This window comes from Acomys russatus, chromosome 25, assembly GCF_903995435.1.
Source record: "Acomys russatus chromosome 25, mAcoRus1.1, whole genome shotgun sequence".
NCBI classification, from domain to species: Eukaryota; Metazoa; Chordata; class Mammalia; order Rodentia; family Muridae; genus Acomys; species Acomys russatus.
This window is the reverse complement of record NC_067161.1, coordinates 40,844,400-40,871,495: the sequence shown is the minus strand read 5'-3', so window position 1 is coordinate 40,871,495 and position 27,096 is coordinate 40,844,400. Positions and strand designations below refer to the sequence as shown.

Below are 27,096 nucleotides of genomic sequence, written 5' to 3'. Positions count from 1 at the left end.
CTTTCCCTGCCCACAGGCCCTTCACCGCTGAGATCTACCGACAGAAAGCCACCAGGTTGCACAAAAGGAGCTGACAGGGCCATGAGGGATCTGTGGAAAGCCGGACTGGCCCTCCCAGCTGCCCCAAGCAACAATCCTTCTTGGGAAGAGCAGCCCTGGCCACTGCACCAGTGCCTTGGAAACCATTCATGGGGGCCTCAGGCATTACGCCATGTAACCGCTGAGACCCCCATCTCCACCATGCCTCAACACACTAATAAAGGCTTTGTGACCTCAGTACCTCTCTGGTCCCCCTTCCCATCCTGGTCCAGGCGGGGAGCTGTGTGGGGGATGGGCTTCTGGGCCAGATTGGTTTGGCCCTTTCCTGTGCAGCCTCCTGGTGCTGTCTAGGATTCTCAGAAGCCCTCAGCAGTAGAACTGGCTGCAGCCACAGCCCTTCCTAAGCATTGGACACCTGGGTCACCTGCCATCCATGCCCCAGCATTCCCAGGACATGCCCTTGCTGCCAGGAACCCAGCTCAATATCCTCCAACTTTAGGGTGGAGGTTTATCAGATTAAATGGCACTGCCATTGCACTAAGATTGCCACCCAAAAGCAGGATCTAGTGGACACCCCTGTGTCCATCAGAGTGGGGTAAAATTCAGCTGGAGAGATAGGATGTGTAGGCAGGGCACAAGTGACCAAGAAGGTGGTGTCAGAAATTGATACTGGAGCATCAGAGGGGGCCAAAGGACAGTCTTCCTCTGTTCCTCCGGGCTCTGTGTGGCCATTAGCAGCTGGGCCCACCTTGACCCCCAGGACTCCAGACTCCTGATAGATGGCTTGCTGGATTTTGGGGTGATCGTCCCAACTCACCAAAGACCCTTGTCCCTTTAGTCTCAGCTACATTGCTTTGACAGGGCTTATCACTGGCCCAGAAAACCTTGTGAGATTTGGGGGTCCTAAGGATCAGCACATGTCTATTCCAGCCCAAGGCTATCTAGCCTTGAGGGCTCATGGGACAGCATGTAAGCCCAACTCATGGGCTGCCCTGCCCTGACATCCTGTTACTGTCACCCAGGACCCTGGCCAAGGCTTGCATGAGCTTTTACAAGTGCCCTGGGCCTACCATCTCCCTGTGCACAGGTCTCCTGGTTCACATTTCCAGGCCCTCTGAGGAGACCTGGGCTTCCCTTGACAGCCCCAGGCCAGAGCATCAGCTAGAGTTCCCCATTGGGCAGACCAGGACCACACCTTTTATTAGTGTGACCTCAGAACCTTGTTGCTTTGGGCCCTTGACAGAATCTAGGACTGTCATCCTGAGCCGTGGCCCTCCATCATACGCCTCTGGTGGGTGGACAGTGCAAAGGCCACTGAAGCAAACAGTCTTTACCTGTGTCTTCACTGTATATAGTCCCACGCAGGTCTGAGCTCACAGCTTAGGCAGGTGTCCTGGTAAGGCTGAGCCAGGGAAACAGTGGTATCCTTGGTGACAAATGGAGCTAAGAGCCCCACCCCTTTGCCAATGCAGTCCTCTGCACCAAGGAGGCTCAGCTCTGTTCCCCTGTACCCCTGCATGTACCTGCTGGCCCAGTTGCTGGGTTGTAGGTATGGCCAGAGGGAAGAGGCAGCTCCAGCTCACTGACAGCTGCCTGGAGGCAACAGCCAAGGCAGACATGGAGGTGACCTGATCTCAGAGGTGAGAAGGGGCTGCCGAGGGAGGGCTCTGGGGAGAGGAACGAGACCTAAATATCTTTCTGAGGACAGAGGGCCATGGGTGTCCTCGTCATGTACTCAGCAGGCTTGGGCACATGTGTCTGAGCCCCAATGTGTCAGCCAGAGTCCAGGAGCAGACAGGGATGGCTGCCAGAAAGCTGGGACTGCCTCCTGGTTAGCAGCCATTTTGCTCTGAGCCGAGGCCAAGATAGTGTATCAGTCTCAGGTGGGAGCCCATAGTAGGGCAAGCTGCTTAGCTGATGGCCGAGAAGTAAAGAGTAATTGAGAAAGGGGCTGGGGCCCCACAACCACATTAAAAGACACACTCACTACGGCCCGCCAGGCAGGCCGGTGCGGTGGTGCACGCCTTAAATCCTAGCAATTCAAGGCCAGCCTGGTAGAGACTTGGGGCACTGCATGAAGAAATCACATCCTAGCTCACTTCTCTGATGCTCTTCTACTGAAGCCCCAGTCCCAGTAGGCTGCAGCCCTACCCTACACCTTCTCTGAACCATGATCACTCCCAGAGGGAGTTCCTACTACCACACTCCACAGATGACTAAGTTCTGTTCTCTGACACTTTCAGGGGCTCTGGTTTCAGTGGGTGCTTTGATGGGGGCACTCAAGCCATAGTGCACCCTTTTCCTTTTTCTTGCTGAACACTCCACTGCAGGTCAACTGTGTTTTGATTATAGAACCATTCTGTGGATGGACACTGTGTGGCTTTCACTTCAGGACTATTGTGAATAGCCTACCATTGTGAACACGTGTGCACATCTTCACACACATAGATGTTTCCTTTGCTTTGGGGAGTATGCTTAGGAATGGAATTACCAGGTCACAGGCAGGGCATGCTTGAGAGATTTTGTTGTTTTGTTTTGTTTTTACAGTGTCTTCATCATGTGCTCCTCTTTCAGTGATCCTCTTTCTTTTCTGAGATGGAGTCTCTATGTAGTCAGACACGTTTTTGGTTTTTTTTGTGGTGGTGGGGACTGAACCCGGGGCTTTGTACCTGCTCTTCCACTCAGGTACATCCCCAGTTCTCTGCGTGGTCAGATGGTACTTTTCTGACAGGATGACATTGAAGTTGAGAACAAGGAAAAGGAAACAAACGAAAGGCCAGTCGTTCCAGGCTTCAGGAGTGATGTGCGCCAGGGCCCAGAGGTGAACGCTGTGCCCAGACGGAGCTCTCACGGTAGTGACCACTGGAAGATTCCGGCCTATGACACTCTTGTTTTACTGAGCCCTAGGCTCCCAGTCCAGCCCAAATGAACTGGCCTTAAAGACAGAATCTCCTTTGTGGGGTAGGAAGTCGAACTGTCCCTTTCCTACTGCCTGGCCCTGTGCCTAACACATCGTTCATTCCGATTTGGCCTTCGAAGGACCCTGAAGGCTGATGTGGGAAGCTGTAGGAAGGTTGGTGGAAGCAGGAGCTAGCTGCCTCTCCAAGCTAGCTAGCAGGACTGCGGGCATGGGGAGGGAGGGCATGAGGCTGGGGTTGGAGAGGGATACTGTGAACCCCACTGCTCTTTCATGGCTGGAGTCTTCCTGTTTGGGTAGCAGATATGTGGGTGATAGATACTAGTGACCCATGAGAGAATGAAAGCACCAGGGCCAGGTGTGCTTCCGTCCCTGCTTCCTGCCTCTGCCCCAGCAAGGGTGAGGAGCACTAGAGAAGAGAGTCCGGGTACCAGTACCTGTTGGGTGAGAAGACAGGCCCAGTCCCAGCTCCCTCCCACTGCTCCTCAGGTCAGTGACTACTGCAGACACCACTCAGGCATGCCTCTCCTGTTACCAGGGGTTCCTTGAAGGTCTTGCTTTGTTTCTGGAATCTGTCTCAGAGCCTGAGGGGCCATCAAAGCTGCATCATCCAGGGCACCAGTCTCTGGCTCTCTGCATTCCACTATGAACTGGGAAACTTACTTTCCTCACCAACATCTCTGAAGCCTGGGGCAGGACCACACAACTCTGGGCCTTGTTGCCCAGGGCCCCTGAGTCACAGATAGGGGAGCTCCCAGTGGAGCTCTGGTCAGCTCTCTTCCTCTTCCACAGGTGGCTGTGGACTAGGGTCATAGACAACAGGAAGTGGAGCAGAGATAAACTGCAGGGTCCTCTTGTTGGCAGGAGTGGGCTTGGCCCCTGTGGGTAACACACTAGTACCAGGTGCCCTTCTCTGAACAAACTTCAAAGAATCTTCTGGATCCTCTTTGCCTCTGGATGGGGCTGCATGGCTGGCATTTTCGGCTTACAGACCCCTGTCTTCTGTTAGAGTCCCCTCAGCATTTGATCAGGTGGCAACAGTTCTGTCCTGAGCAGGAAGCATGACACTATTACAATCTGAGTGCCAGAGTTTCTGGGAATGGGATGCACATGTTGTCCCTTGGTGGGGCAGTGTCCTGAGGAGAACAGGCAGTAGTTGGTATATGTGGGACTGCATCACCTGACTTCAGACCCTCGGTATTCATATGACTGGATACTTGGTAGCAGAGGCCCTGTGAACTTGTGCCCAGGGGATGGAGCCTGCATAACAAGGCATTTGGGCTGGGTAAATGAGCCTGAAAGGTGTCAGGAAGTCACTAGTGTCACCTCGCACCCACAAGGGACTGAGGTGTGATGTCAGGCCCACCCTTGACACTGACTGTGGTAGGAGAAGACCATGAATCTTTAAGCTAAGCCTTGGCCCTCTGGATGTCAGTAAGTAGAGCTGGACCACATTTTTGATCCTGCCATCCCTGTATTACTGTCCCTTTGATCTTCCTGGGACTGGAGACCCAGGGGGATGGTGACATCCTGAGTCAGAGCCCCAGCTTTCCACACAGTGCCTTCAGGAGGCAGAGGCAAAGGGCCTCAGTCTGGAGTAAGCAGCTCTTGATTGCACTCTTGAGTGGCCCCTTCCCACAGTGAACTCTCCGCACTGCATACTGTGCACAGCAGTCCTGGGTTTGGCTCCAGCTCAGGCCCTTCCCACAGATGAAGGCAGGCACCCCCAATGTAGAAGGGAGGGAAGCAACAATAGGAGCAACAACCAAGAGTGGTGGAGTACTCACCCCAACTAGCCTGTCCTAGATCTAGCTCATGAGCCCCACGGCACCCACCCCCACCCCCACCCCCATTACACAACTGATATGGATGTGGAAGCAGCCTGGGCAGGAAGGGGAGTGACTGTGGCTGTCCTGCTAGCCTGAAATGGGCCAGACAATTGCAACAGCCTCTGCATGTTGTGCGGGCCACAGGCAGAGGGGAAGACGGGATGATTGAGAGCCAGGTGGCCTACTTACCAGGCAGTCAGCCTGCTTCCCTGTGCACAGTGTGACTTCTTGGCCTCCAGTGCTCACTCCAGGAAGGGCATTATCCCTTAGCACAGGGACCACCAAATCAATACACCTGGGCTGTGTGTGCCCCAGGCAGGATGGCCACTGCTGCTCTATAGTCGGGGCTTCTGCTGAGATCCTGGGTCCCTAGGAAGGGATGAAACCTTGGGGGCACTGTGCAAACATTTCAGTGGGTGGGAATGTCCTTAGCCTTGCCTGTGGGGCACCGAGACTTCCTGGATGGGTGAGTGGCATCTGTCAGCTGGGGGGTCTCTGGGCTTCTAAAGCAGACAAGGGCAAAGAGGGATGAAAACACAGCTGGAGTTTGCAGCAGACACATCCTATTTCTCCCCAAGCATTACTCAGTCCCAGTTACTGATCAACCTGCCTCTGGCTTCCTCCTGGGGCAGCCTCTCTGGTGCTACACTCTCATTATTCTGACCAGGCGCTGGTCTTGGAAAGTATTTGCACTTACTCTTTCACAATCAAGGAACCAGTGTTGTTTTCCAGAAAGGGAAACTGAGCTACAGGGAAGGCTGTGCTCCCAGGCCTCCTCCTCAGCTCTCTCAATGCAAATGAAGTCCAGAAAACCGTAGGAGACTGTAGGGGACACTGTCCTGTTTTGACTGTTTAAAAAGGGAATGTCTCTTTAAGTATAGCGTTAGGACAGGGGATGGTAGCTGTCCTTTGCTGATCTCCCCACAGCAGATTGTCTCTAGTTGGGAGACAAGAGCACAGGAGTATGAGCACAGGAGCAACGCTGGAGTCTGGTTTCCCAGCTCCCAAACCCCCTTAGGGCTTCTTGTCCCTCTGCAGTTGGGCCACACTCCTCAGCCACCTAGTGTGCCCATGGGGCTCCCTGCTTCCCTCTGGTGGCGGAAGCACAAAGAGCAGACACCGGCCGGACGCTGTGCCTAGAAAAGCAGCCAGGGCCTGGGGACTTGAGGGTTGGGCACTGGGGCAAATGCCTAGCAAACCTGTTACTGTCACCAGATCATATTTTCTGGGAAACTGAAGCCCAAGGAAAGTGAGCGTCCATCCACTGGTCTTGAGAGAAGTGGGGATCCCAGAGGTCAGAGTCAATGGCAACAGCCAAGACCCTTGCGGTTGTTGGGGGAAGTTCGGGATCCTCGCCTGGGTGGTCGTCCGCACTTAGTTTTCCTTCCAGCGCACGCAGGGATTGAGCGGAGCTGCAGGCTCCAAGGCGGAGGGCGCTGAATCTAGGAGGAGCTGGGCGCGCCCGGGGGCGGGACGTGACATGACGTACCTTGGCTGGGAGGCGCTTGGGCCAGCTGCATATAAGGGCGGTGTAGGGCACGGAAAGCCAGAGCCCGCTGTCCGTACTCAAGATCCCATCTCAGCGCGAGCGGTTCCGAAGCCAAGCTCTTCTTCCACTCTCGAGCTCTCTGCAGCCTTCTGCCTTCTCACTGCCCGGCATCTGCCCCCGGGGCAATGAAACTGGCAGCAATGATCAAGAAGATGTGCCCCAGCGACTCTGAGCTGAGTATCCCTGCCAAGAACTGCTATCGGATGGTCATCCTCGGCTCATCCAAAGTGGGTAAGACGGCTATCGTGTCGCGCTTCCTCACGGGCCGCTTCGAGGACGCCTACACCCCTACCATAGAGGACTTCCACCGAAAGTTTTACTCGATCCGCGGGGAGGTCTACCAGTTGGATATACTGGACACATCTGGCAATCATCCATTTCCCGCCATGCGGCGCCTCTCCATCCTCACAGGTGAGTAGTGGGCCGGAGTCTTGCGGGGCGCGGAGGGGGTGGTGTGTCGCGCGGGCTGTCTGCTGTTCGGCATCTGGCAGCGCCCTCACCTTTTCCACTCCTTCTCTTGTAGGAGATGTTTTCATTCTGGTGTTCAGCTTGGACAACCGGGACTCATTCGAGGAGGTGCAAAGGCTCAAACAGCAGATCCTAGACACAAAGTCTTGTCTCAAGAACAAAACCAAAGAGAATGTGGACGTGCCCCTGGTCATCTGCGGCAACAAAGGGGACCGGGACTTCTACCGCGAAGTGGAGCAGCGGGAAATTGAGCAGCTGGTGGGCGACGACCCCCAGCGTTGTGCCTACTTCGAGATCTCGGCTAAGAAGAACAGCAGCCTGGACCAGATGTTCCGTGCGCTCTTTGCCATGGCCAAGCTGCCGAGCGAAATGAGCCCAGACTTGCACCGCAAAGTGTCCGTGCAGTACTGCGACGTGCTGCACAAAAAGGCTCTGAGGAACAAGAAGCTTCTGCGTGCCGGTAGTGGTGGTGGTGGTGACCCCGGCGACGCCTTCGGCATCTTGGCGCCCTTTGCGCGCAGACCCAGCGTGCACAGCGACCTCATGTACATTCGTGAAAAAACCAGTGTTGGCAGCCAGGCCAAAGACAAGGAACGCTGCGTCATCAGTTAGGAGCCCCCCCCTTCCCATCCCCCAGCGTCAGCCACACAACCTGAGGACCTTTTTGTTCAAAAGTCAAATAGAATTCCCGGGCTAGCCCGCGTGCTCCATGCCATGAGGGTGTCAATCGGCCTCCTCCCTCCCTGCGACCCAGCCCTGAGCACCAGGGAGATATTGGCAAGCCAGTAAGGGGACAGTCAATCATCTGCTGAGAAAGGAAAGAGAACTGGCTAAGACCGGGGGAGTCTCGGCCACCTGTACTGTCCCCACTTCTGGGATGCTAGGACCCAGTAGAGGGGTATTTGGCATTCTTCTCAAAGATTTGAGATCCAGAGTGTGTATAGTTCATCAGCCTGTGAGAACTTCAAGTAACTGTCCTGCCTGCTGGAAGGCTGGGACCAACCGGGCATTATCTTGTCTGTGATTGGTGTTGCCATGACAGCTGTCTGCCACCTCTTCAAACAGAGATGGGGGATTCAATCATCGCCAAGTAACTTGTTTACACATGTGTGTTTGTGTGTGTGGAATTGCCCGGAAGAAAAACAAAACACAAAACTTGCACTTTAATAGTTTCAGTGTCAACGTGACATGAACAAAATCTCTGCATTTCTATTGTGTGAGGTCTTTATTATTTTTTTAATTTAAAATAAAATAATTTAAAAAATGAAAAACTGTGCATTCTTTGCTCTTGCTTTTAGGGGGCTGCTTCAGTGTAGTGGCCAAGCAGAACTGGGAGGGTCCTTGCCTTCTGAAAATGGCCTTCCAGCTTCCAAGTGGGACATGCTCTAGGCCTTTCTGGATTTCTCTGTCTACCTTTTGCCTATTCTGGCCTGTCACAGAGACTTGGTTTTGGAGACTATTCATATTCCCTCTTCCACACGGCCCATCTGCTACTCAAATGGCAGGCTACAGGAAGCGATCCCATTTGAAACTGACCCTGACTACCACAAATAGGGAGCTGGAGAGCTCAGCCCTGGGGCTGTCAGCCTTCAGCGTAGCTCCCCAAGCACTCAAGCAGGTGAGGGCCATCTCCTCTGCACTTTGCTCTCTCCCTCTGCAGCTGAGGGCTCCTGGCTTGTCACCCCAGATCTCCTTGCCACTCATACTGTCAACTTGGGGCTAGTGTCACCTTCTAAGCCTCCAATTCTGCAGCTGAGAAAGAGGCATGCTGTGCAGGGTTCAGCAGGGTATCTAAAGAGGTAGCACAACTGTTAAAACCACCGAGCCAAATATTTGGTGGTTTTTGTTTTTTCCCCCAGAGGGATGCTCAAAGTTGTCTTGGGGGTGGATGTCAACCCTGCTTTGGGAAGGGTCACTTCCAAGGAACTGCACCTCCTCAAATCACAGAGAAGTACTTCTCAACATGTGATGGCTGGGCTGCCCAGGGTCCTCTGTAGGAGACATGTCAGCTGTTACACTGGCTTAATGGATGCACATGCTGGTTGTGAGGGACACAGTGAACATTTTGCCTCTACACTACCTACTCAACATACCATTCTAATTCGGGGGGGGGGGGGGGGACAGACAGAAAGACAGACCAGGCAAACCATGTGTCCTGAGTGAAGAGCATACTTTTAATTACATATTTGAAAATGTGACAGGTCAACTAGAAGAGAAGACACCATATCTCTGTAGCCCTTCTCTCTCCCGTCAGGAAGATCTCAAGCTCCTGCATTTCATGTGCTCCATGCCTCACAGGAACTGCTCAGAGCCTTAAAACTGGCTCCGCCCCTGCTTCAGCTTCCCAGAACATAACTGATTCAGTTAAATAACAGTCCCGAGGGGAGGTGGATTAACTGGTGCCCTCAACTCAAACTTGGAGCCCACTTTCTGCCCAAACCACTGGAACTCAAACCCTCTTTCATACATCCCAGGTCTCAACTGTGAGGCATCTTGGATAGACAATGTGACCAGAACCCTTGCTAGAAATGTCCCCAGCCAGCACTCCTGCCAGCAAGGCCAGTTGGCAGGCACCTGCTAAGTCCTAACCTGGTCAGCCCAGGCTGTGCCCATTTTAAGACCCAAACAATCCTGAGTACTTCTCACCTTACTCCCAAGAGAGGGAAAGGGCCAGTGTAACAGCCCCTGGGGAGAACACAGTGTCCTGCCCCGGACTAGCTGGGCACACTCCACAACCACAACAGAGGTACAGAACCCCCAGGCTTAGCTCCCCCTGCCCTTCAGACCTGACTCAAATCACATCCGCCCCTGGCTGAGGAACCACCCTGACTGCCCCTTCCAGCCATTCTGCTCCAAACCAGAAGTGTGCAGGGACCATGTGCAGGGTAGCAAATGTGGCTGACTCCTTGGCTAGAGGGGAGATGACGCAGTGGGTAAGCCAGGGTAAGCGTATGAATCAGGGCAGGGCCGCTTGCTTAGCAGCCTCTTTGAGCCGGTGTAGGAAGGACAAAGGGCCCCAGGCAAGCAGTGCTTTGGCTATTCTGAGCACTGCCTGGCGTGATGGAGATAAAGGCAGCAAGAGCCAACACGGCTAGCAGGCAGGAGGCTGGAAACAGGTTGGTGGATGGCAGGCAGGGCTCTGGGCTGCCGCCCCCAGAGACAGTTTCATTCAGTAGTCCAAACAAAAAAGGAAGAGAATTGTTTTGGGGGAGAAGCCACCCACCCTCTGGCCTTTCAAAACAATGCTCATGCTCTCACAGCCTTCTTTAATTATATTAACTCCATGCCATCTGAGTGCAGGCCTAATTTACCCCATGAGTTCTATGCAAATGCTTCATGAAACTGCTGTTAACGGGAACAGTATGTACCTGATACGTGCTGATGGTATCAGGAGTGGGAGGAACGGAGGGATGGAAGGCAACAGCTCCCTCCTCTCCCTCTGTGCCCTCTAGATCTGCTGATGGGGCCTGGGCATAGCTCCTCAAGGCCGAATACAGCCACATGTAGCCTCACAGTTTAGAGCCGGGCTCCCACAGCTCTGAAGCCACAGGTCTCTTGGCAGCTTTCCTGGGATCTGGCCCTATTCCTTGGGGATCTCAAACATGCAGAGGCTCTTGTACTTCTGGAGAAGCTCGTTCTTGGTCCTGACTTGCTCTCGGAGGCTGTGTAGCTGCTGCTGTTGCTGCTCAGGGCTCACGTGGATGCCGGGCATGGTGCCTATGAGCTTCCGCATCTCCTGGAACTTTGTTTTGAGGGCGTTCAGGTCCTGGTGGAGATCGGGGCTGTCCTTGTCCATGCTGCGGGCGAGGAGAGGGCAGTCAGTTATTACAGCATGTGTAGCTTATCTCCACAATGGCCTCCTTGTTCTACACCCTCTGATACCATTTAGAATGCTCTGGTTGACATGTCTGTCCCCTGGGTTGCCCACTCCAGAAGACAGAAATTGGTCTTTTTGTTTGTTTGGGGTTTTTCCTTTAGCTTTCAGCTAGGCCTTGACTAGCACACTTGATAAGTCAGACACTTAAACTCTCTGCCCCGGTGAGAGCAGAGACCGAGCTTGCTTCATCACAAGTATCTCACCATCCTGGCCCTAGACGTAGGACACCATGCTCAAGAAACAAGTGTGGATAAAGAACACTTACACACGTGTGACAACCTGAGTTTGGAGCTCCACCACCCACGTAAAAGCAGGGACACACACAGGGTGGGGGTGGGGTGGGGACATAAGCCTCAGGTTCCTCACTGTGCGGAACACAGTGAGATAAAGCTGGGACCCACAGTGCCTTCCTATGGCCTCCCCTGCCACTCACACATGCACACACCACACATACACCAAACTGAGTTTTCAAAACACCACCTGTCAAAAGAATGAGTGTTTGGAAAGCAAGGCCACAGCCATGCTAAGTGGATATGCAATTACCAATTACCAGCTAACTGGCACCCAAAACAAAGAACAAACAAAACAAAACAAAACAAAAAAAACAAAGAACAAAAACACACTTGCTGAAATACTCCAGTCCACCTGACCTGAGCCATTTCTAGGCCAATCAGGAAGCTTTGTCAGTTAGCAGGACCTTCCTTTATTTCACTGAGGTGTGATGCTTGCTTAGGTCTGTTGACACAAAGATGCATTCCCATAGAGCTAGTCATAAATTTTAAATCAGCTACCACTACTGGAAAGTTCTCAGCAGACTCGGGCTCTCTTCTACCACAGCTGTACAGATGCCTTCTTCTGGGTCAAGTTCATTTTGAAGGCAGACCATTCATGTCCTTTCACAGTATGGTCCAAGGCAGAGATCCCCACCCCATCATCAAACTAAAAGCAAACGAACCAAAACCCTAAAGAGCAAAGGAGTCACCCGAAGTCAGGAAACAGAGGAGCTTCGAAGCCAGCTGCAGCTCAGAGCACACACACTGAGGACCGCCACTGCGCTGGGGTCAGGACTTAAAGTACACTTTTAAGAAAACTGATTCACATCATGAGTCTAGAAGGACACAGTAAAAAACAAACAAGAAAAAAAACCCACAAACTAAAATGTAAAGAGGTTAAGAGTAATATAGTTCCTGAAGCAAACCCCAGGCCCCAAAGAAATTCTAATTGAGAAAGCGAAGCATGGGCCATGTTTCAGATGCTCACTTCTGAAGCCCTCCGGACTCCAGATGCCCGTTCTTTACAGGTGAACTTGGACAAAGAGGTTAGCCTTCAGAAAAGAAACAAGCCGTAGGCAACACCGCCCGGAGGGGAGCTGGGCTTCAGGCCTCTGCAGTGGGCTGTTCACCTGGCCTAGTTGGTAGTGGTAAATAGCACAGAAGTCCTGGGGTGAGGAAAATACTCTATTCAGGAACCTGCTCAAGCCAAGAGGGAACCTGTTATGCCAGGATGACTGTGAAATAGTGAAATCCCCAGGCCTAAAGAAAGGGGTCAGGCTTGATCGTGAGGGAAGAAAAGTCGAAAGCTCTAAATGGGCCTGCCTTTGTGTTTAACATTAGTCACCACCCAACTTTAGAAGGGAAAAAGAGAGAGAGACTAGGTCAGGAAAGATGGAAATCATACAAACAAGGACAAAGTTAGAGCATCATAGTTCCATCTACTGTGCTTTCTTAAGGAGCGGGCAGAGATACAGCCATGGGGCATGAAGGGCAGAGCATCCTCCCAGCAGCTAGCACAGGCATTTAGACATGTGTCTCCAGGCTCCCGGACACAAGCCTGGGAAAGATGGACCATCTGAGAACAGGCCCTGGTTCCTCCCAATTTCTTCTTTGCACAGAAGCAAACAGGCAACAGGTGATCGGTGTGTGCTGCAGCAGTACACAAGCAAGGGAAGGCCCCGGCTCAGCAGCCCAGTCGCTCTCCTCACCCTGGACAACCTGACTCCACCCAACACCCACCCTCCTCAGAAGCATGCTCCTACTTGTCCCTGCCCACCCACCCTGGCACTAGCGCCCCTCAGTCTCCTCTGCTCACAGCCTCTCCTCCCACTGTACGGGCTCCCATGGCTTACACTCTCCCCAGAGCAATTTTTCTCTTAAATATTAGTAGATGCTGGAGGGAAGAAATTCAAAGTGATTGCAATGGTAGAAAGGAGGAGTCCTGTTTGTCCCCAATCCCAGCGACACCTGCGTGAGCATATGGTGTAAACTGTTGTAAACCATCTCAAGATGTGTAGTAACAGCCATGTGCTTACTTTGTTACTCAGACAGAAGCATACCAAAGCTGGTTCTCATTCATGTCCTTCCACATTAATATGCATTTGACTACAAAGTGAAATGATTTATAAATCATTAACTGGAATGTCTGCAATCCATCAGAATGGCAACGGACATCGTGTGCCTGTATCTTTACATAACTACGCAAGTTTTCAGGAAAGATAATGTCATACCAGGGGGAATTCTGGATCAAAGACTTTATATATATTTTGACAGATACTGCCAGAACGCCCTCTGAGCGTGGCACAGTGATACCTATAATCCCAGTTTCTTGGGAGACTGAGGCAGGAAGACCAAGTTAAGGCCATCTAGGGAACACAGTAAGACTCTATCCCAAATGTCAACATACATCTCTGCAAAACTCACAGATGTCGCTTCCCTAGCTGTGGGCAATCTGGCCTGGGTCTCAGTGGCTGCTCCTGGCCCGGAGTGATCTGGTTTTCTCTGTAGCTCCGCCAGCAGCCACCCGGTCATGAGCTTCATCTGCCGCAGGGTTGCTTGTGTGTTCATTCTCTTCAGCGAGCGGTTACAGAAGGTTCTGCTACTTAAACAAGTTTGAGAAAACTGCCTAGAGCATGCCTTTGGGCTTGTTTGCTCACTCCCAGCAACTCCCACGGCCCTCTTTCCTGAGTCCAGCTCGTCCTCCAGTAGCCGGCTTTTCTCCCTGGAGTCTGGGAGTCTGTGAGCATCCACAGTGGAACTGCCATCTACAGGCCTGTCAACGTCCATAGGGGGCCAGCGGCCCTCACCCACTAAGGCTGCCCCTCCAATTTCCCCACCTTTGTGTCTAGCCAGCTCCCCCTCCCCCAGAGTGCCTCAGACCACCCACTGCCACTGCTTCAGAGATATAGAGTCCTCCCCTCCTCCCGAGCCCTCTGTCCTATGCACCTTTAGAAATCCAAGTCTGAGCAGGCCACTTTCCCACTTAAGAACTGAAGAGGGGGAAGGGGATTCCAAGTACTCTAAACTTACTCTGCCCAGGACCCCTTCCCTGGCAGCTTTTCTCTTACTGTGTTTTCTGCTGGCAGGGAGGCAGCCCTCATGGAAGCCATCAGGGGCTGGGTCACTTCTACTGTGAGTCTGGAAAGACTTGACACAGAAGCAGGGACTGGGAAGCTGCTGGTCCAGACAGTCCCCAGACAGGCCCAAAGGTACCCTGTCTGCTCCAGGACACAGCTGAGGGAAACAGTGGCTACAGGGTGGCCACAAGGAAGCAGAGTCCAGACATGGCCTGTTGGGGCGCTTCCTGCACAGCCCAGCAGGGCACAGCTGGCGAGGAGCCTGTGTGTGGGAAGAGGCAGGTCAGCAACACCCTGTTCCCATAAAAAAGGTCTTGCTGACCTGCCAGGAGCAGGCAGGAGGGATGCCTGCGCTCATCACTTGAACTCCCTGTGCCAGGTCAACAAGGATGGCTCTCTTGTACCCACTAGCAACCTCAGACATCTGGAGAAAGTATGACATTTAATTAAAACCACACTGCTTAAGTACCCAAATCGACAAAACTAAGTGGGTGGGCCAAAAAGCGGCAGACAGGCAGGGAGGGATACTGCACTTCAGAACTGGTAGACTGGGACGCTTGGTTCTAAACTCAGATAAGCTGAATTTGAAGATCTTGTTTATTTCTCCTTTCCTTGTAGCTTCACTATATTTAAAAAAAAAAAAAGGCCTCCCCTCAGGCCATATGTGGTAGCACGCAGCTCTTGAAGCTGAGACAGGTATTTTTCTATGGGTTCAAGGCCAGCCTAGTCTACATAGTAGTTCCAGGACAGCCAGGGCTATACAGAGAGACCCTCTCTCCCTCCCCCTCAGCCCCCCTCTCTTCTTTTTTTTTCTGAGACAGGGTCTCTCTGTGTAGCCTTGGCTGTCCTGGACTCACTTTGTAGACCAGGCTGGCCTCGAACTCACAGCAATCCACCAGCCTCTGCCTCCTGAGTGCTGGGATTAAAGGCGTGCGCCACCATGCCCGGCTGAGAGACCCTATCTCAAAATAAACACACATACACACACACAGAAAATAAATAAATGGAAAGCCTGTGAATCCCAATCCTGGAATGAAGTCCAGGGTTTCATGACTGACAGGAAGCACTCAGCCGCTGGGTTACATCCCCAGTCGCTTTCCAGTCTCTCCTGCCCAGGCAGGCCTTGAACTCACAGTTGTCTTACCACGGCTGCACCATCAGGCTCGGCAAACATGTAGTTCACACAGCTGTTCATCCCACTAGGGCAACGATGATGGGAGGGGAGCCAGTGTGTGGTCTCCAACCCTAGGCAGGGCTACTTGAGCCAGGTCTCCAGGTACCAGGGAGCCACAGGGTGCAGTGGAAGGTTCAGGCTCACAAAACTCTTGAGTGTAGGAAATGGCCTGTAGCTGAGTCCTTAAAGATACACAGGTTCCATGAGGGCTCCGCCCACTCACAGACACTTATAACTACTGGGCTCTGCGGTGGTGGTTTGTCCGGACAGGGCATGTGATGTGGTCGGCCGTGACTCCCGAATAAAAGACTAAACATCTAAGCTCAATTTAGGAGAAAAGGGAGCCCTAGAGGAGTTTTTTTGGTTTTTTGGTTTAAAGAGAGTCTCACCACGTAGCCCAGACTAGCCTCCTGTGTGCCGGTACAGAGGTGCTATACGGTACGCTACTCCTCTACAGGATTTCAGACAGAGGGAATGAACCTGACAATATCCAGAGAATGAATTTGAGGGACTTTAAAGGCAAAAGGCCTGGTTAAGAAGAGACTGTAAGCTGGGCAGTGGCAGCGCACACCTGTAATCCCAGCACTTGGGGAGCAGAGGCAGGCAGAAGTCTGTGAGTTTGAGGCCATCCTGGTCTAGAGTGAGTTTGAGGACAGCCAAAGCTACACAGAATGTGTGTGTGTGTGTGTGTGTGTGTGAGTGTGTGTGTGAGAGAGAGAGAGAGAGAGAGAGAGAGAGAGAGAGAGAGAGAGAGAGAGAGAGAAACTGAAGTTACAGACCTGGATGTATGACATCCAACAAGCTTGGAAGTACAGTGCAGGTTAGAAGGAATGGTCCACTAAGCACATGACCACGAGGAAGCTGGGCAGCAAAGGTAGGATGCCACAGGGAAGAAACTGACGAGCAAGAACAAGAAGGAAAATACATAAACCATAAAGAACTGGGGATAAAATACCTTGCTATTGGAGACTACAATGTCTAGAAGATCAGAAAACATTTGGAGAGCATATGCTTTGGAAGGCAGCAATTCAAACACGAACAACAGTTACTACTTAATAACTGGTAGCAGGAAGCGGTGGCCGAGGAAAGCGTCCATCTCACCATTTACTCTCCACAAAAATATACCCTGGAAACATCTAAAAATAAACAAACCAACAAAAATGGAAGCACAAAGTTCTAGAAAAAGGAGATCACTATTTAAGATGTTTTGAGGTGGGTGTGCCACACCTTTAATTCCAGCACTCAGGAGGCAGAGGCAGGAGGATCTCTATGAGTTCAAGGCCAGCTTGGTCCACATATCAAGTTCCAGGACAGCTGGCCAACACTCATACAGAAACCCTGTCTCAAAAAACCAAAAGCAAACCAAACACCTTGTTTTACTGTTGTTTTGCAGCACAGGCTAGGCATGGACTCCAACCCTGAGCCCACCCTAGTCTCAAGGCGTTGCTAAGCAAGAATCTCTTAGGTTTTGATACAAAATATCTCCCACAGACTCATACTTTAAACACTTGCTGACATTAGTAATGGGAAGTTCTAGAAACTTTAGGAGCAGGGACAAAGCTGAAGGAATTAGAGCACTGGGGCATGTCCTTGGGGACTGTTTTGACTCTGACTCCCTCCCTTCCTTCTTCCTGGCCACCATGATGCATGGATGCGACTGTGTTTTACCCAGCTCTCCATCACGATGGGCTAACACTAAGTGAGGCAAAACAGACATCCTCCCACAGGGTTTTCTACCAAGTGTTTTTATCACATGACAAGAAAAGGAACAAACACAGACTCACACTCCGAAGCTATGAAGGAAAAGCTGAGGAAATCTGACCCTATAAAACCACAATTTTACGTAGGAAAAAAACACCATGACAGTCAACAGCCTGGGAATCACACCAGAAAGGAAGGGACAAGAAGCATGGCTCAACAGAACCACAGGAGGCTAGCACAGAAGACGACTTAAAACAAAACAAAACAAAAACAAAAAATTAAAACTGCAAGCCAGGCTGAGGGCACACACCTTTTCTTATTTTATTAATAATTTGTTCATTTTACATCCTGATTGTAGCCCCCTCCCTCATCGCCTCCCAGTTGCCCCGCCCTCCCCCCTCCTCGCCTAGTCCTCAGACAGGAGGAGCCCTCCTCCCCTATCATCTGACCTCAGCCTATCAAGTCTAAGCTGTATCCTCGTTCTCTGTGGCCTGGCAAGGCCGCCCTGCCAGGGGGAAGTGATCAACGAGGGGGCAACAGAGTCCATGTCAGAAGTAGCTCCTACTCCCCATATTATGGGATCCATGAGGAGACTGTGCTGCCTGTTTACGACACCTGAGCAGAGGGTCTAGGTCCTCACCATGCATGGTCCTCGGTTGGTGCATCAGTCTCTGCAGCACCCCCCTCCTCTGCCCAGATTTGTTAGCTCCACTGGTCTCCTGGTGGGGCTCCTGTCCCCTCCAGGTCCCTCTATTCCCCAAGTCTTCCATAAGACTCTCTGCGCTCCACCCCAGAAGTTTGGCTGTTGAGTCTCAGCATCTGCTTCAATCCCCTGCTGGGAGGAGTCTTCAGAGGACCTCTATGGTGGGCTCCTTCCTGTTCTTTCTCTTCAACTGCTTCCGGGTCTTTTCTCTTTGTCCTTCTGAATGAGAATTAAGCATTGTCCATATGGTCCTTGTTATTTAGCTTCCTTCCAACCACTCTGGACGTCAATCTGGCGCTTCTTCAGAAAATTGGGAATAGTCCTACCTTAAGACCCAGCTATACCACTCCTGGCCATATACCTGAAAGATGCTCCACCATACAAGGACATTTGCTCAACTATGTTCATAGCACCTTTATTCATAATAGCCAGAATCTGGAAACAATGTAGATGCCCCTCAACCAAAGAATGTATAAAGAAATTGTGGTACATTTACACAATGGAATACTACTCAGCTATTAAAAACAAGGAAATCTCGGCTGGGCGGTGATAGCGCATGCCTTAAATCCCAGCACTCGGGACGAAGAGGCAGGTGGATCGCTGTGAATTCGAGGCTGGTCTAGTCTACAAAGCGAGTCCAGGATAGCCAAGGCTACACAGAAACACCCTGTCTCAAAATAAATGAATAAATAAAAAATAAAAAATTGAAACAAGGAAATCTTGAAATTTGCAGGCAAATGGATGGAACTGAGTGAGGTAACCCAGACCCAGAAAGACACTCATGGTATATACTCACTCATAAGTGGATATTAGCCACATAATACAGGATAACTACACCACAATACACAAACCTAAAGAAGAGTACATATCTTTTAATCCAGCACTCAGGAGGCAGAGGCACCTGGCTCTCTGAATTCAAGGCCAGCCTGGTCTACAGAATGAGTTCCAGGCCAGAAGAGCTACATAGTAAGACTCTGTCTCAAAAACAAACAAATTAATTGCATATGAAAACATGATATACTGAAAATAATAAAATACACCAATCAACTATCATTTCTAACCTAGAATTGCCAGTTAAAAGTATAATGGTAGCAGCAGAGATACAGGGAAAAGAGATACACTGGTAGTGGAAGCATAAATTGACGCATTCCTTCCAACTCTGCTACTAGTGACTGGAATCTTATATTGACATTTCTCCTGGGGACTCTAGAGAACTCACTGAGCCAGTGCAGAGCCTGGTACTCATTTCACCACCAACCCCAGGAGCAGAGCACATGTGCACCAAGAGTCGCTGGGTGGGAAGTTGCAACAACTGATGACTCCGTCCTATGTGGAATTATGTACAGTGGGGAGGCGTGGGAGACAGCTGATATCCTATCTTCTATCTGTGCAACCTATCTTTAATTTGTCTTAGTGCCTCTTAGGGGGCAGATTTATGGGCCACTTCAGGTTAATAGAGTTTCCAAGTTAACTGAAGCAGCCTGAGCTGAAGTTTGGAAGAGTCAGCTAAAAAGCTGAAAGGAGCAATAGCTCTCAAGATGACGTCCCCTGCTTCAGTGGTTCCACGGCGAGGATTTACCTCACTAAAAACCCAAGCAAAGGGCTGCTCATCCCAGCAGGGTACCTGCTGCAAAAGTTAAACACCAAAACGCCTACCTGTGAAGAGCAGCTGCATCTCAGACGGATTCTCTACGGCTCCCTAAAGGAGACAGACTTCGCATGTGCACAGAATGGGATCTGCGGCAGCCTAAGGGAATGGCACGCAACAGCCTGGTCCCCATTTCTATGACAATCCCTTTCTGAAAAGATACACATACACAAACAAAGAGAAGAAACTGAGGAGATCTTCCCAGCAGCCACACTTGCTGCACTCAGCAAGTGTTCCTCTGTTAAAGACGTCTTGTACTAGTGTGAGCTTTTTAGGACAAGGCTATGGCCTCTATCTCAGGCTTTGTTTCCTTACTCCTCCTGGGAAAGAAGGGCACAAAGCTCAAGGACTGCTGAGGAAAGCACAGAGCAAGGCGTCGGAGTGGTGGAGCCACCACCCTGGACCACCAGGCCTGTCCCGCTGCACCTCCCTCCCCAAGCCTATAAGATTTGCTGGCAGCTTAGTACTCTAAGAATAAAGGCTTACCCTCCAAAAGATGCTGCCCTCAATTTCCTGGCTCCTCTACAATCTCCCTGCTTCCTTGAATTTGTGCTGAGTCAATATGAATTACAGCTTTTCTTCCCTCCTTCCTCTTAGAACTTCAGACTCACAAGTGGCATCCACCATGACCTGTGGCTCCAGGCTTCCTACGTCCCTTCCTCCTCTGCCCTCGCCACGGTCCTCATCTCTTTCCCTCGCTGGCTTACACATTCACACAACATCCCAGAGCTTTCCAGTTGGACTTACCTTTTTGCATGCACACAGTACCATATGGAGCATACTGCTTTCTCTTGGGTCCTGTCTTTCTTATTGCAGTTTCTTTTACATGCCTGGTGGCCAGCACTGCCAGTCACATACTTACAAGTGACCTCCTATAGGTTCTGAGTACGAGTGCCACATCTTCACTCTTGTCGGATGAATGGCCCTGGCTTTTCTTGAAGAAAGAAGTGTTTTCTCCCTTGCTGGTGCTTGCCACTCTCTGTCAGGCTAGCAGCCACACTGCCAGGGGTGGCCTGGAGGCTCATAACCCCTGTTTTCACTGCTTTCCCTTCCCAGCCCCGAAGTATATGTCCCACACTGACTCTGGCTTAGTCCTGCTAAAGCAGTGGTTCTCAACCTGTGGCTCACAACTCCTTTGGGGTTGCATATCAGTTATTTAAATGATGATTCATAACAGTAGCAAAATTACAGTTTGAAGTAGCAACAAAATAATTTTATGGTTGGGGGGAGGGGGTCACCACAACATGAGGAGCCGTATCAAAGGGTCACAGCGTTAAGAAGGGTGAGAACCACTGTTCTAGAAGATCCATAGTGAGCAGAGCAATGCTTTCATTGTTTGCTATGGTGGAGGAGGGGTAGCTATCTGGGTGCTTCGGGCAGGGGAATGAGTCAGGCCTGTGGGCACATCCCTCTTAAGACTTCTCCCTTTTAGACCACCTTCTTTCACACTGCTTATGGAAGTCTTTATCACTGCCAGGCCGAGGTGTGGAGGTGCCACGTGGAGGTGGAGGTGACCGTGGGGAGGTGCCATGGTCAATGGAGGTGGAGGTGACTGTGGGGAGGTGCCATGGTCAAGGCAGCCTCAGGGTCAGTAGTGAGTTAATCCTTGCCAGCTGTCTTCCGGCAATCATTGTTTGTCCTTCCTGTTCTTATGTTAAACAAAGAACAAAATCCCTCGTGTGTCCTTTCAGATAAGCCCATGTGATCAGCTCATTGTTCACACGTGTGCACCTTACAGTATCTCCCAGTTCTGAGGTGTAGAGTTGCCTGCCCAAGGTTCCCTAGCTGTAAATCAGAGCTGTAGTTTGAACCTACTGTTCCTGGCTAGCTAGAACTAGACAGGTAGACAAGGCTGGCCTCAAATTCAGAGATCCGCCTCAGTCTCCTGAGTGTTGGAATTAAAGGTGTGCACCACCATTGAGATATACTCCTGATGTATAGAGATGGGAAAATTTCTGCCTGGGAAAGTTAAGTGTATCAAGATGATTAGGCAAGCCTTGGCACACAAACTCGAACTCAGACCCTCTGACTTTATAGCACGTTCTTGGTACATCTCACTTCCTGTCACTAAGAATGGCCCAACCCAACCGCTCTCCTGGCTTGGGAGCATTCTCCCTGAGGTATGGGTGAATGTGCACCCATTTGTGTTTTAATTTTTCCATGTATATTTGGGTTACCCTGGATAACCCCAATACTCTAGCACAGCCCTGAGATGGTAAGGTGTTCATTGACCTCCCTTCCGCCTCACTAAATCATCTGCCAACAGCTAACAGAAAGGAACAGTCTACCTTACCCCACATACAGCATGTTCATGGTCACTGCTCTGGCCAGTTTTATGTCAACTTGACACAAGCTGGAGTCATCTGAGAGGAGGGAAACTCAATTGAGAAAACGCTTCCATAAGATCGAGCTGTGAGCAAGCCTGTACAGCATATTCGGAATTAGTGAGCGATGTGGGAGGGCCCAGCCCACTGTGGGTAAGCCACCCCAGGCTGGTGGTCCAGGGTTCCAGGAAGAAAGAACACTGACCATGTCACTAATCCCAGCACTTGGGAGGCAGAGGCAGGCAGATCTCTGAATTTGCAGCCAATCTGGCCTAGAAATGATTCCAAAACAGCCAGGAATACACCCTGTCTCCAAAAACAAGTAATAACAACAACAAAACAAAAAAAAGAAAGAAAGAAAGAAAGAAAACAAGTTGAGGAAGACATATGAAGCAAGCCAATAGGCAGCACGCCTCTCCATCAGCTCCTCCCCCATGGCCTCTCCATCAGCTCCTCCCCCATGGCCTCTCCATCAGCTCCTCCCCCATGGCCTCTCCATCAGCTCCTCCCCCATAGCCTCTCCATCAGCTCCTCCTCCATGGCCTCTCCATCAGCTCCTCCTCCATAGCCTCTCCATCAGCTCCTCCTCAATGGCCTCTCCATCAGCTCCTCCTCCATGGCCTCTCCATCAGCTCCTCCTCCATGGCCTCTCCATCAGCTCCTCCCCCCATGGCCTCTCCATCAGCTCCTACCCCCATGGCCTCTCCATCAGCTCCTACCCCCAGGTTTGTGCCCTGACTTTCTCCAACGATAAACAGTGATATGGAAGTGTAAACCCTTTTCCTCCACAATTTGCTCTTGGTCATAGTGTTTCATCAGAGCAATGGCAGCCCTAACTAAGACAAGCACCAAGCCACCATACAGCAAGGGACCTAGGCTCCTTATCCAACGAAAGGGCACAGCAATGTTCACAAACACGACTGGGATTGTAATCCTGTCCTAATTTACTTTTAGTATTTAATGGTTTAGCAGAGTTGCAAGTTCAGGAGTCTGCACCCAGTATCCTATGGGTATATGGTCACGTGCTAAATAACCTGGCCAATGCCAGATCATATATACAGTGATAGTCTGATGGTTATAGTGTAACCAAAAACTTCCTTTGCCTAATGACACAGTAGCTGTGGTAACGCTGCAGCAGAAAGTGCCACTCATGCTAGTGTGAAAAACCAATTATAGAGCCTGATGTATAAAAGTACAGCATAAACAGTTACAGGTGGAGCTTAATGTTTGCAAGGGTAATAAATAATGATGTCACTAGTGCATGCATTTATTATACTGAACATTTTGCTGTGACTTAAAAGCACATTGCTTCCTTCTGGAAGTGAGTCACAGTTGCTAGGTGTAGTGGCACACACCTAACTGTAGCCCCAGCACTCAGGAAGCTGAGATAGGATCAAAAGATCAAAGGCAAAACCTTGTCTCAAACAAACAAGTATATAAATAACCCCCCCCCCGTTTAACAGAATGTCCTAATACACCAGCAGCAACTTTCATACATCCCATGTTACCAAAACTCCTTTTTGTTTATCACGTAGGACCTGTACGTTGTGTGTGTGTGTGTGTGTGTCCGGGGGGGGGGGTGTTACACAGGTCTGCACACACCTGAGTGTACAGGTGGGCATGCAGGGCTAGACGTCTTTCCCCGTCACTCTGCACAGTCTTGCCTTGAGTCTCATATTACATAGGAAGTGCACGATTCCAGCCAGGCTGGCTGGCCAGAGCCTTCAGGACTGTTGTCTCTGCCCTGGAATGCTGGGGCTACAGGCATGAGCAGCTGTCACTGGCCTTTTATGTGGGTGCTGGGGATTCAAACTCAGGTCCTCTTGCTTGCACAGCAAGCACTCTTACTCACCAAGCCATCCAACTCTCTCTTACTGTTGCTGAGAATCCTGACGGCACCAGGAGGCCTCGGGTAATGGCTGTGCAGTACCGCCTCAGTTTACCACAGTACACTGGGGATGAGAATGCTTGCACACAGCAGTGTACCTCTTGGAAGTGACACGAGTATAAATGGAAGTAACAACAAAAATGTAGGCCATCAAGGATATTGGAAACTTTACACTTAAAAGATGACACGCACATCCTTGGATATTCTGTTAGAATAAAGTTAACAGTGGGACATAATCATTTGGAACATCTTCTGTGTCTTTGTTTCAAATGTTTCCTAGCATCACCACTTCCCTTTCCAGTTTTAAACAGGTTTTTATTCTGTTTGGGTTTTCGTTCGTTTGTTGCTTATAGCAGGTAAGCCTGTCCGGTCCACAGTACTTAACAGTGCCACACAGGTAAGATGCTGTTTCACATTGAAATGGGAACCTGTGTACAAGTGAGAATCTCGAGTCTGAACATCTGAAATCCACCAAAATTCAGAAACTTCTCAGGGCTCACCTAATGTTACAAGCGGGAAATTCCACACTAGGTTTCATATGAACAGTCAAAAATGCAAGTGAATGAAAACTGCTGTATAAAAATGCCTTCAGGCTATGTGTGTAAGGACTTGAGACCCATCCCCCCGAGCCGCTTCGGGACCTGGGGTGCGAACAAGTACAGTGCACCGCAGAACGTATGCATTTGATCCGTATGTGGGCTTCACTTGGGAGCAGGGTGACTCTCAAGGCCTGGGAAGTTGCTGGACTCGAAAGGAGACTGAGTGGTCCACGCTGGGAAAATGGGGCGTGGCCCAGAGCACCCAGGCTTTGGGGGCTCCTGACCAGTAACACCAGAGGCTGGCAAAGGTGATGTCTTGACTTCTCCTAGACCCTTACCATTTGATGACATTGTGAACCAACGGCAAAAAGGAGTAATTCTCCTCCTTCACGCCTGCTGGGGACTGAGGCTGCGGAGCCGGCGGCGGCGGGAGCGCGGCGACCTGCAGAGGCTGAGGAGGCGGTGGCGGCTTGGACTCCGGCAGCAGCTCCGGCGGCGGTTGCAGCGTATCTTCATTCTGCCTCCCACCCGCCACCCCGGAGGAAGCCATGGCTCCAGGAGTCCGGCGGCTGCCGAGAGGCGCAAGATGATTACGTCACAGCTGCGCGCCCGGGAGGCCGGGCGGGAAAAGGCTCCGAGCCTGCGCCTGGGCGTAGGCGTGGGGGGGGGGGTGGTGTTGCTAGGCGACGGGTGTCAAGACTGCTATATTAAGTCGTCAGGAGTAGGGGACGATTTCGGTCATCTTTTTCCAGTTCGCATGACAGAGAGGGGTCAAAACGGCAACGAGGACCCCCCCCCCGGGATTGGCAGGAAGAACGGATGACGCTGGTAAGCACCATGTAAAAACTAGGACTCTGCGGCAGCGAGCATCCTGATGACAAGGACCGACGCTTCTTTGTGTCACGCCGGCCTTTAGGAGGGCCCCTAAGTGGCGACAGCAAAACACACCATACAAACACATTGTCTCTCCAGGTTCTACATGGCTGCCAAGGGAGAAACTAACCGTTCTTCAAGCATTTAGTGTGCATCTAGCAGGTGCCAGACTACCAATGTATATAAGACTAAGTAAGATCTTGGATCAAATAGGTGGGCTTTTGATAGGCTTGTATTTATCCTTCTCACGGCAAATATGACATGGAAGCTGTGTTATAAATTCCTAGACAAGAGTAGCAGAAATTCTGATCTTGACTAACAAAAAATAGGAATTAGGAACGCTGTTAGCTAGGAGAGCTCATCTGTCCTTGGTTAATTCTCATGTCAGCAAAGAGAGGCAAGGAGCTCACATCCCAGAAACAAAAAAGGAACCGGAATGTGGAAGTTCACAATGGCCAATCCCAAGTAAAGCAGGGACATTGCTGATTCCAGCTGTATGAGGAAGGGCATGTGTAGCCAGATTTTCCAGAAACGGAGTTGGGGGTGTGTTTGGGGTTTTTAGTTACAGGTCTCAGCATTGTTTTCTTCAGAGCTGCAGATAGCGGCCCAAACAGAAAAAGTTGAGTGCAGTGTTAGGAAAAGAAAAAAATGTAGTGTTGGACAAAGGAACGCAGAAACACAGTGATATTTGGCAAGGTGGTTTTTGAAAAAGAGTGCACCGAAGCCGGCGCAGCATGGTGCGCACCTGTAATCCCAGCACTGCAGGAAACAGAGGCAGGCAGATCTCTGAGTTTGAGGCCAGCCTGGTCTAGGACAGCCAAGACTATCCAGAGAAACCCTGTCTCAAAGAAGGGAAAAAAATAAGAAAGGAAAAGAAAGAAAGAAAGAAAGAAAGAAAAAGAGAAAGGAAGAAACCAGAACCCAAACCAAGACAGCAAAACACTCAACAAAATGCCCATTTTCTTTCATTTCTGGCTGCATTTCATCCCATTGGTGGGAACACAATTTCACAATTTGACAGGATGGGCTAATCACCCAAAGGGAAAAGGGACATTCAGGAAATACAGGCCCTTTGTGGGACGAAGTGTCTTTGGTAGAAAAGATGTCTCTCACTGCAGGAAACCGTAGGGTTTTCTTCTAAGCCAGGACCTCTCCATCTAAGGAGAGAGTTAATGAATCTTGGGGGAGGATGGAGGGGAGAGTGGCCTGTTGAAATCAAACCAGGTGTGCCAGAAGAGTGTCGACGACTTTGGAAACATCTGGGAAATGTATGGTAAAGTAGCGGTGCTGGTAAATCACTTATCACTACTACTGTGAAATGAAAGTGATGAGAAACATTTAAAATGCTCATTTAATCCACTGAGAAACAGCCGGCCATGGTGGCGCACGCCTTTAATCCCAGCACTCTGGGAGGCAGAGGCAGGAGGATCGCTGTGAGTTTGAGGCCAGCCTGGTCTGCAAAGCAAGTCCAGGACAGCCAGGGCTACACAGAGAAACCCTGTCTCGAAAAGCCAAAACCAAACAAAACCAAACAAAAATAAACAAATAAATAATAATCCACTGAGGAAACTCTGGAAGATCCACCTCAGTTCTTCATTTTATAGCGAAGGACACTGAAGTTTGCAAGGGCGATAGCAGCAGCCCTAGGGTCACAAGGTCATAGAGCTTTCTTGACACCAAGTCTACGTCTAAGGTCTACAGCTAGGGGCTCTGAGGTTCCTCCCCAATCTGTAACTTTTTTTATTCAAAATGTTAATGTGAGTTTTTTTTTTTAATCTGAGTTTTAATTCAGAATTCAAAAGGCATCTAGTAGCCATCAGTAATATCCTCGTGACAACTGAATTTCATCCTTTCCCCCCCTCAACTTAATTACAAGCCCCAAATTTATCATTGGCAGAATGAGGGCATCTCTTTAAAAAGCACTTTAGATATAAATAGCCATGGCCAAAGAAAACAAATTGGAAATGTAGGAAGCACGAATAAGTATGGTGCATTGACAGTTTGCCCTAAAAATAGTTAATATAATTAGTGGCAAAGAATACAGCTGACTTCACAACATGGCAAACAGATGTCAGAAAAAAAATGTTCCCAATCCTGGCTTCATTAAAGCTGAAATTGCTGCGAATGAGTGTGTGTCTGTACAGCCATGCTGATCAGAGTCAGAGAAGGATGGTTCCACTGAGATAGAGGGAGACTGTGTCAGAGGCTTCGTCCAATT

At 50.5% G+C, this 27,096-nt stretch overlaps 3 protein-coding genes across 4 annotated transcripts in view; 2 read left to right on the top strand and 1 right to left on the bottom strand.

Annotated features, from left to right (window-relative positions):
• Positions 1-802, top strand: part of Pemt (phosphatidylethanolamine N-methyltransferase) — an 80,650-nt gene extending 79,848 nt beyond the window's left edge. The window contains exon 7 of one of the 2 annotated variants that reach the window (XM_051167585.1): positions 17-802. In XM_051167585.1, the coding sequence (XP_051023542.1) occupies positions 17-74 (58 nt within the window). In that variant the 3' untranslated portion in view covers positions 75-802. The remainder of the gene's footprint in view (positions 1-16) is intronic. The other variant, XM_051167586.1, reaches the window with a different exon arrangement.
• Positions 803-6,325: 5,523 nt separating this feature from the next.
• On the top strand, positions 6,326-7,568 carry Rasd1 (ras related dexamethasone induced 1). Its single transcript, XM_051167899.1, has 2 exons — positions 6,326-6,745; positions 6,858-7,568. The coding sequence occupies exons 1-2, from the start codon at positions 6,460-6,462 to the stop codon at positions 7,412-7,414; spliced, it is 843 nt and encodes a 280-aa protein (XP_051023856.1). The 5' UTR covers positions 6,326-6,459; the 3' UTR covers positions 7,415-7,568.
• A 2,179-nt stretch (positions 7,569-9,747) lies between these two features.
• Med9 (mediator complex subunit 9) lies at positions 9,748-24,602 on the bottom strand. The gene is made up of 2 exons (XM_051167760.1): positions 24,344-24,602; positions 9,748-10,599 (listed from the first exon to the last, which is right to left on the bottom strand). Exons 1-2 carry the CDS (start codon positions 24,553-24,555, stop codon positions 10,383-10,385), a joined length of 429 nt encoding a protein of 142 aa, XP_051023717.1. The 5' UTR covers positions 24,556-24,602; the 3' UTR covers positions 9,748-10,382.
• Between the last annotated feature and the right edge of the window lie 2,494 nt (positions 24,603-27,096).

Bases quoted from the DNA above. Each gene is read 5' to 3' on its own strand.
- Rasd1 (XM_051167899.1), top strand. From the start codon at position 6,460: ATGAAACTGGCAGCAATGATCAAGAAGATGTGCCCCAGCGACTCTGAG. The intron at 6,746-6,857 runs GTGAGTAGTGGG...CTTCTCTTGTAG, and splicing joins GCGCCTCTCCATCCTCACAG to GAGATGTTTTCATTCTGGTG.
- Med9 (XM_051167760.1), bottom strand. From the start codon at position 24,555: ATGGCTTCCTCCGGGGTGGCGGGTGGGAGGCAGAATGAAGATACGCTG. The intron at 10,600-24,343 runs GTAAGGGTCTAG...CCTCGCCCGCAG, and splicing joins GTTCACAATGTCATCAAATG to CATGGACAAGGACAGCCCCG.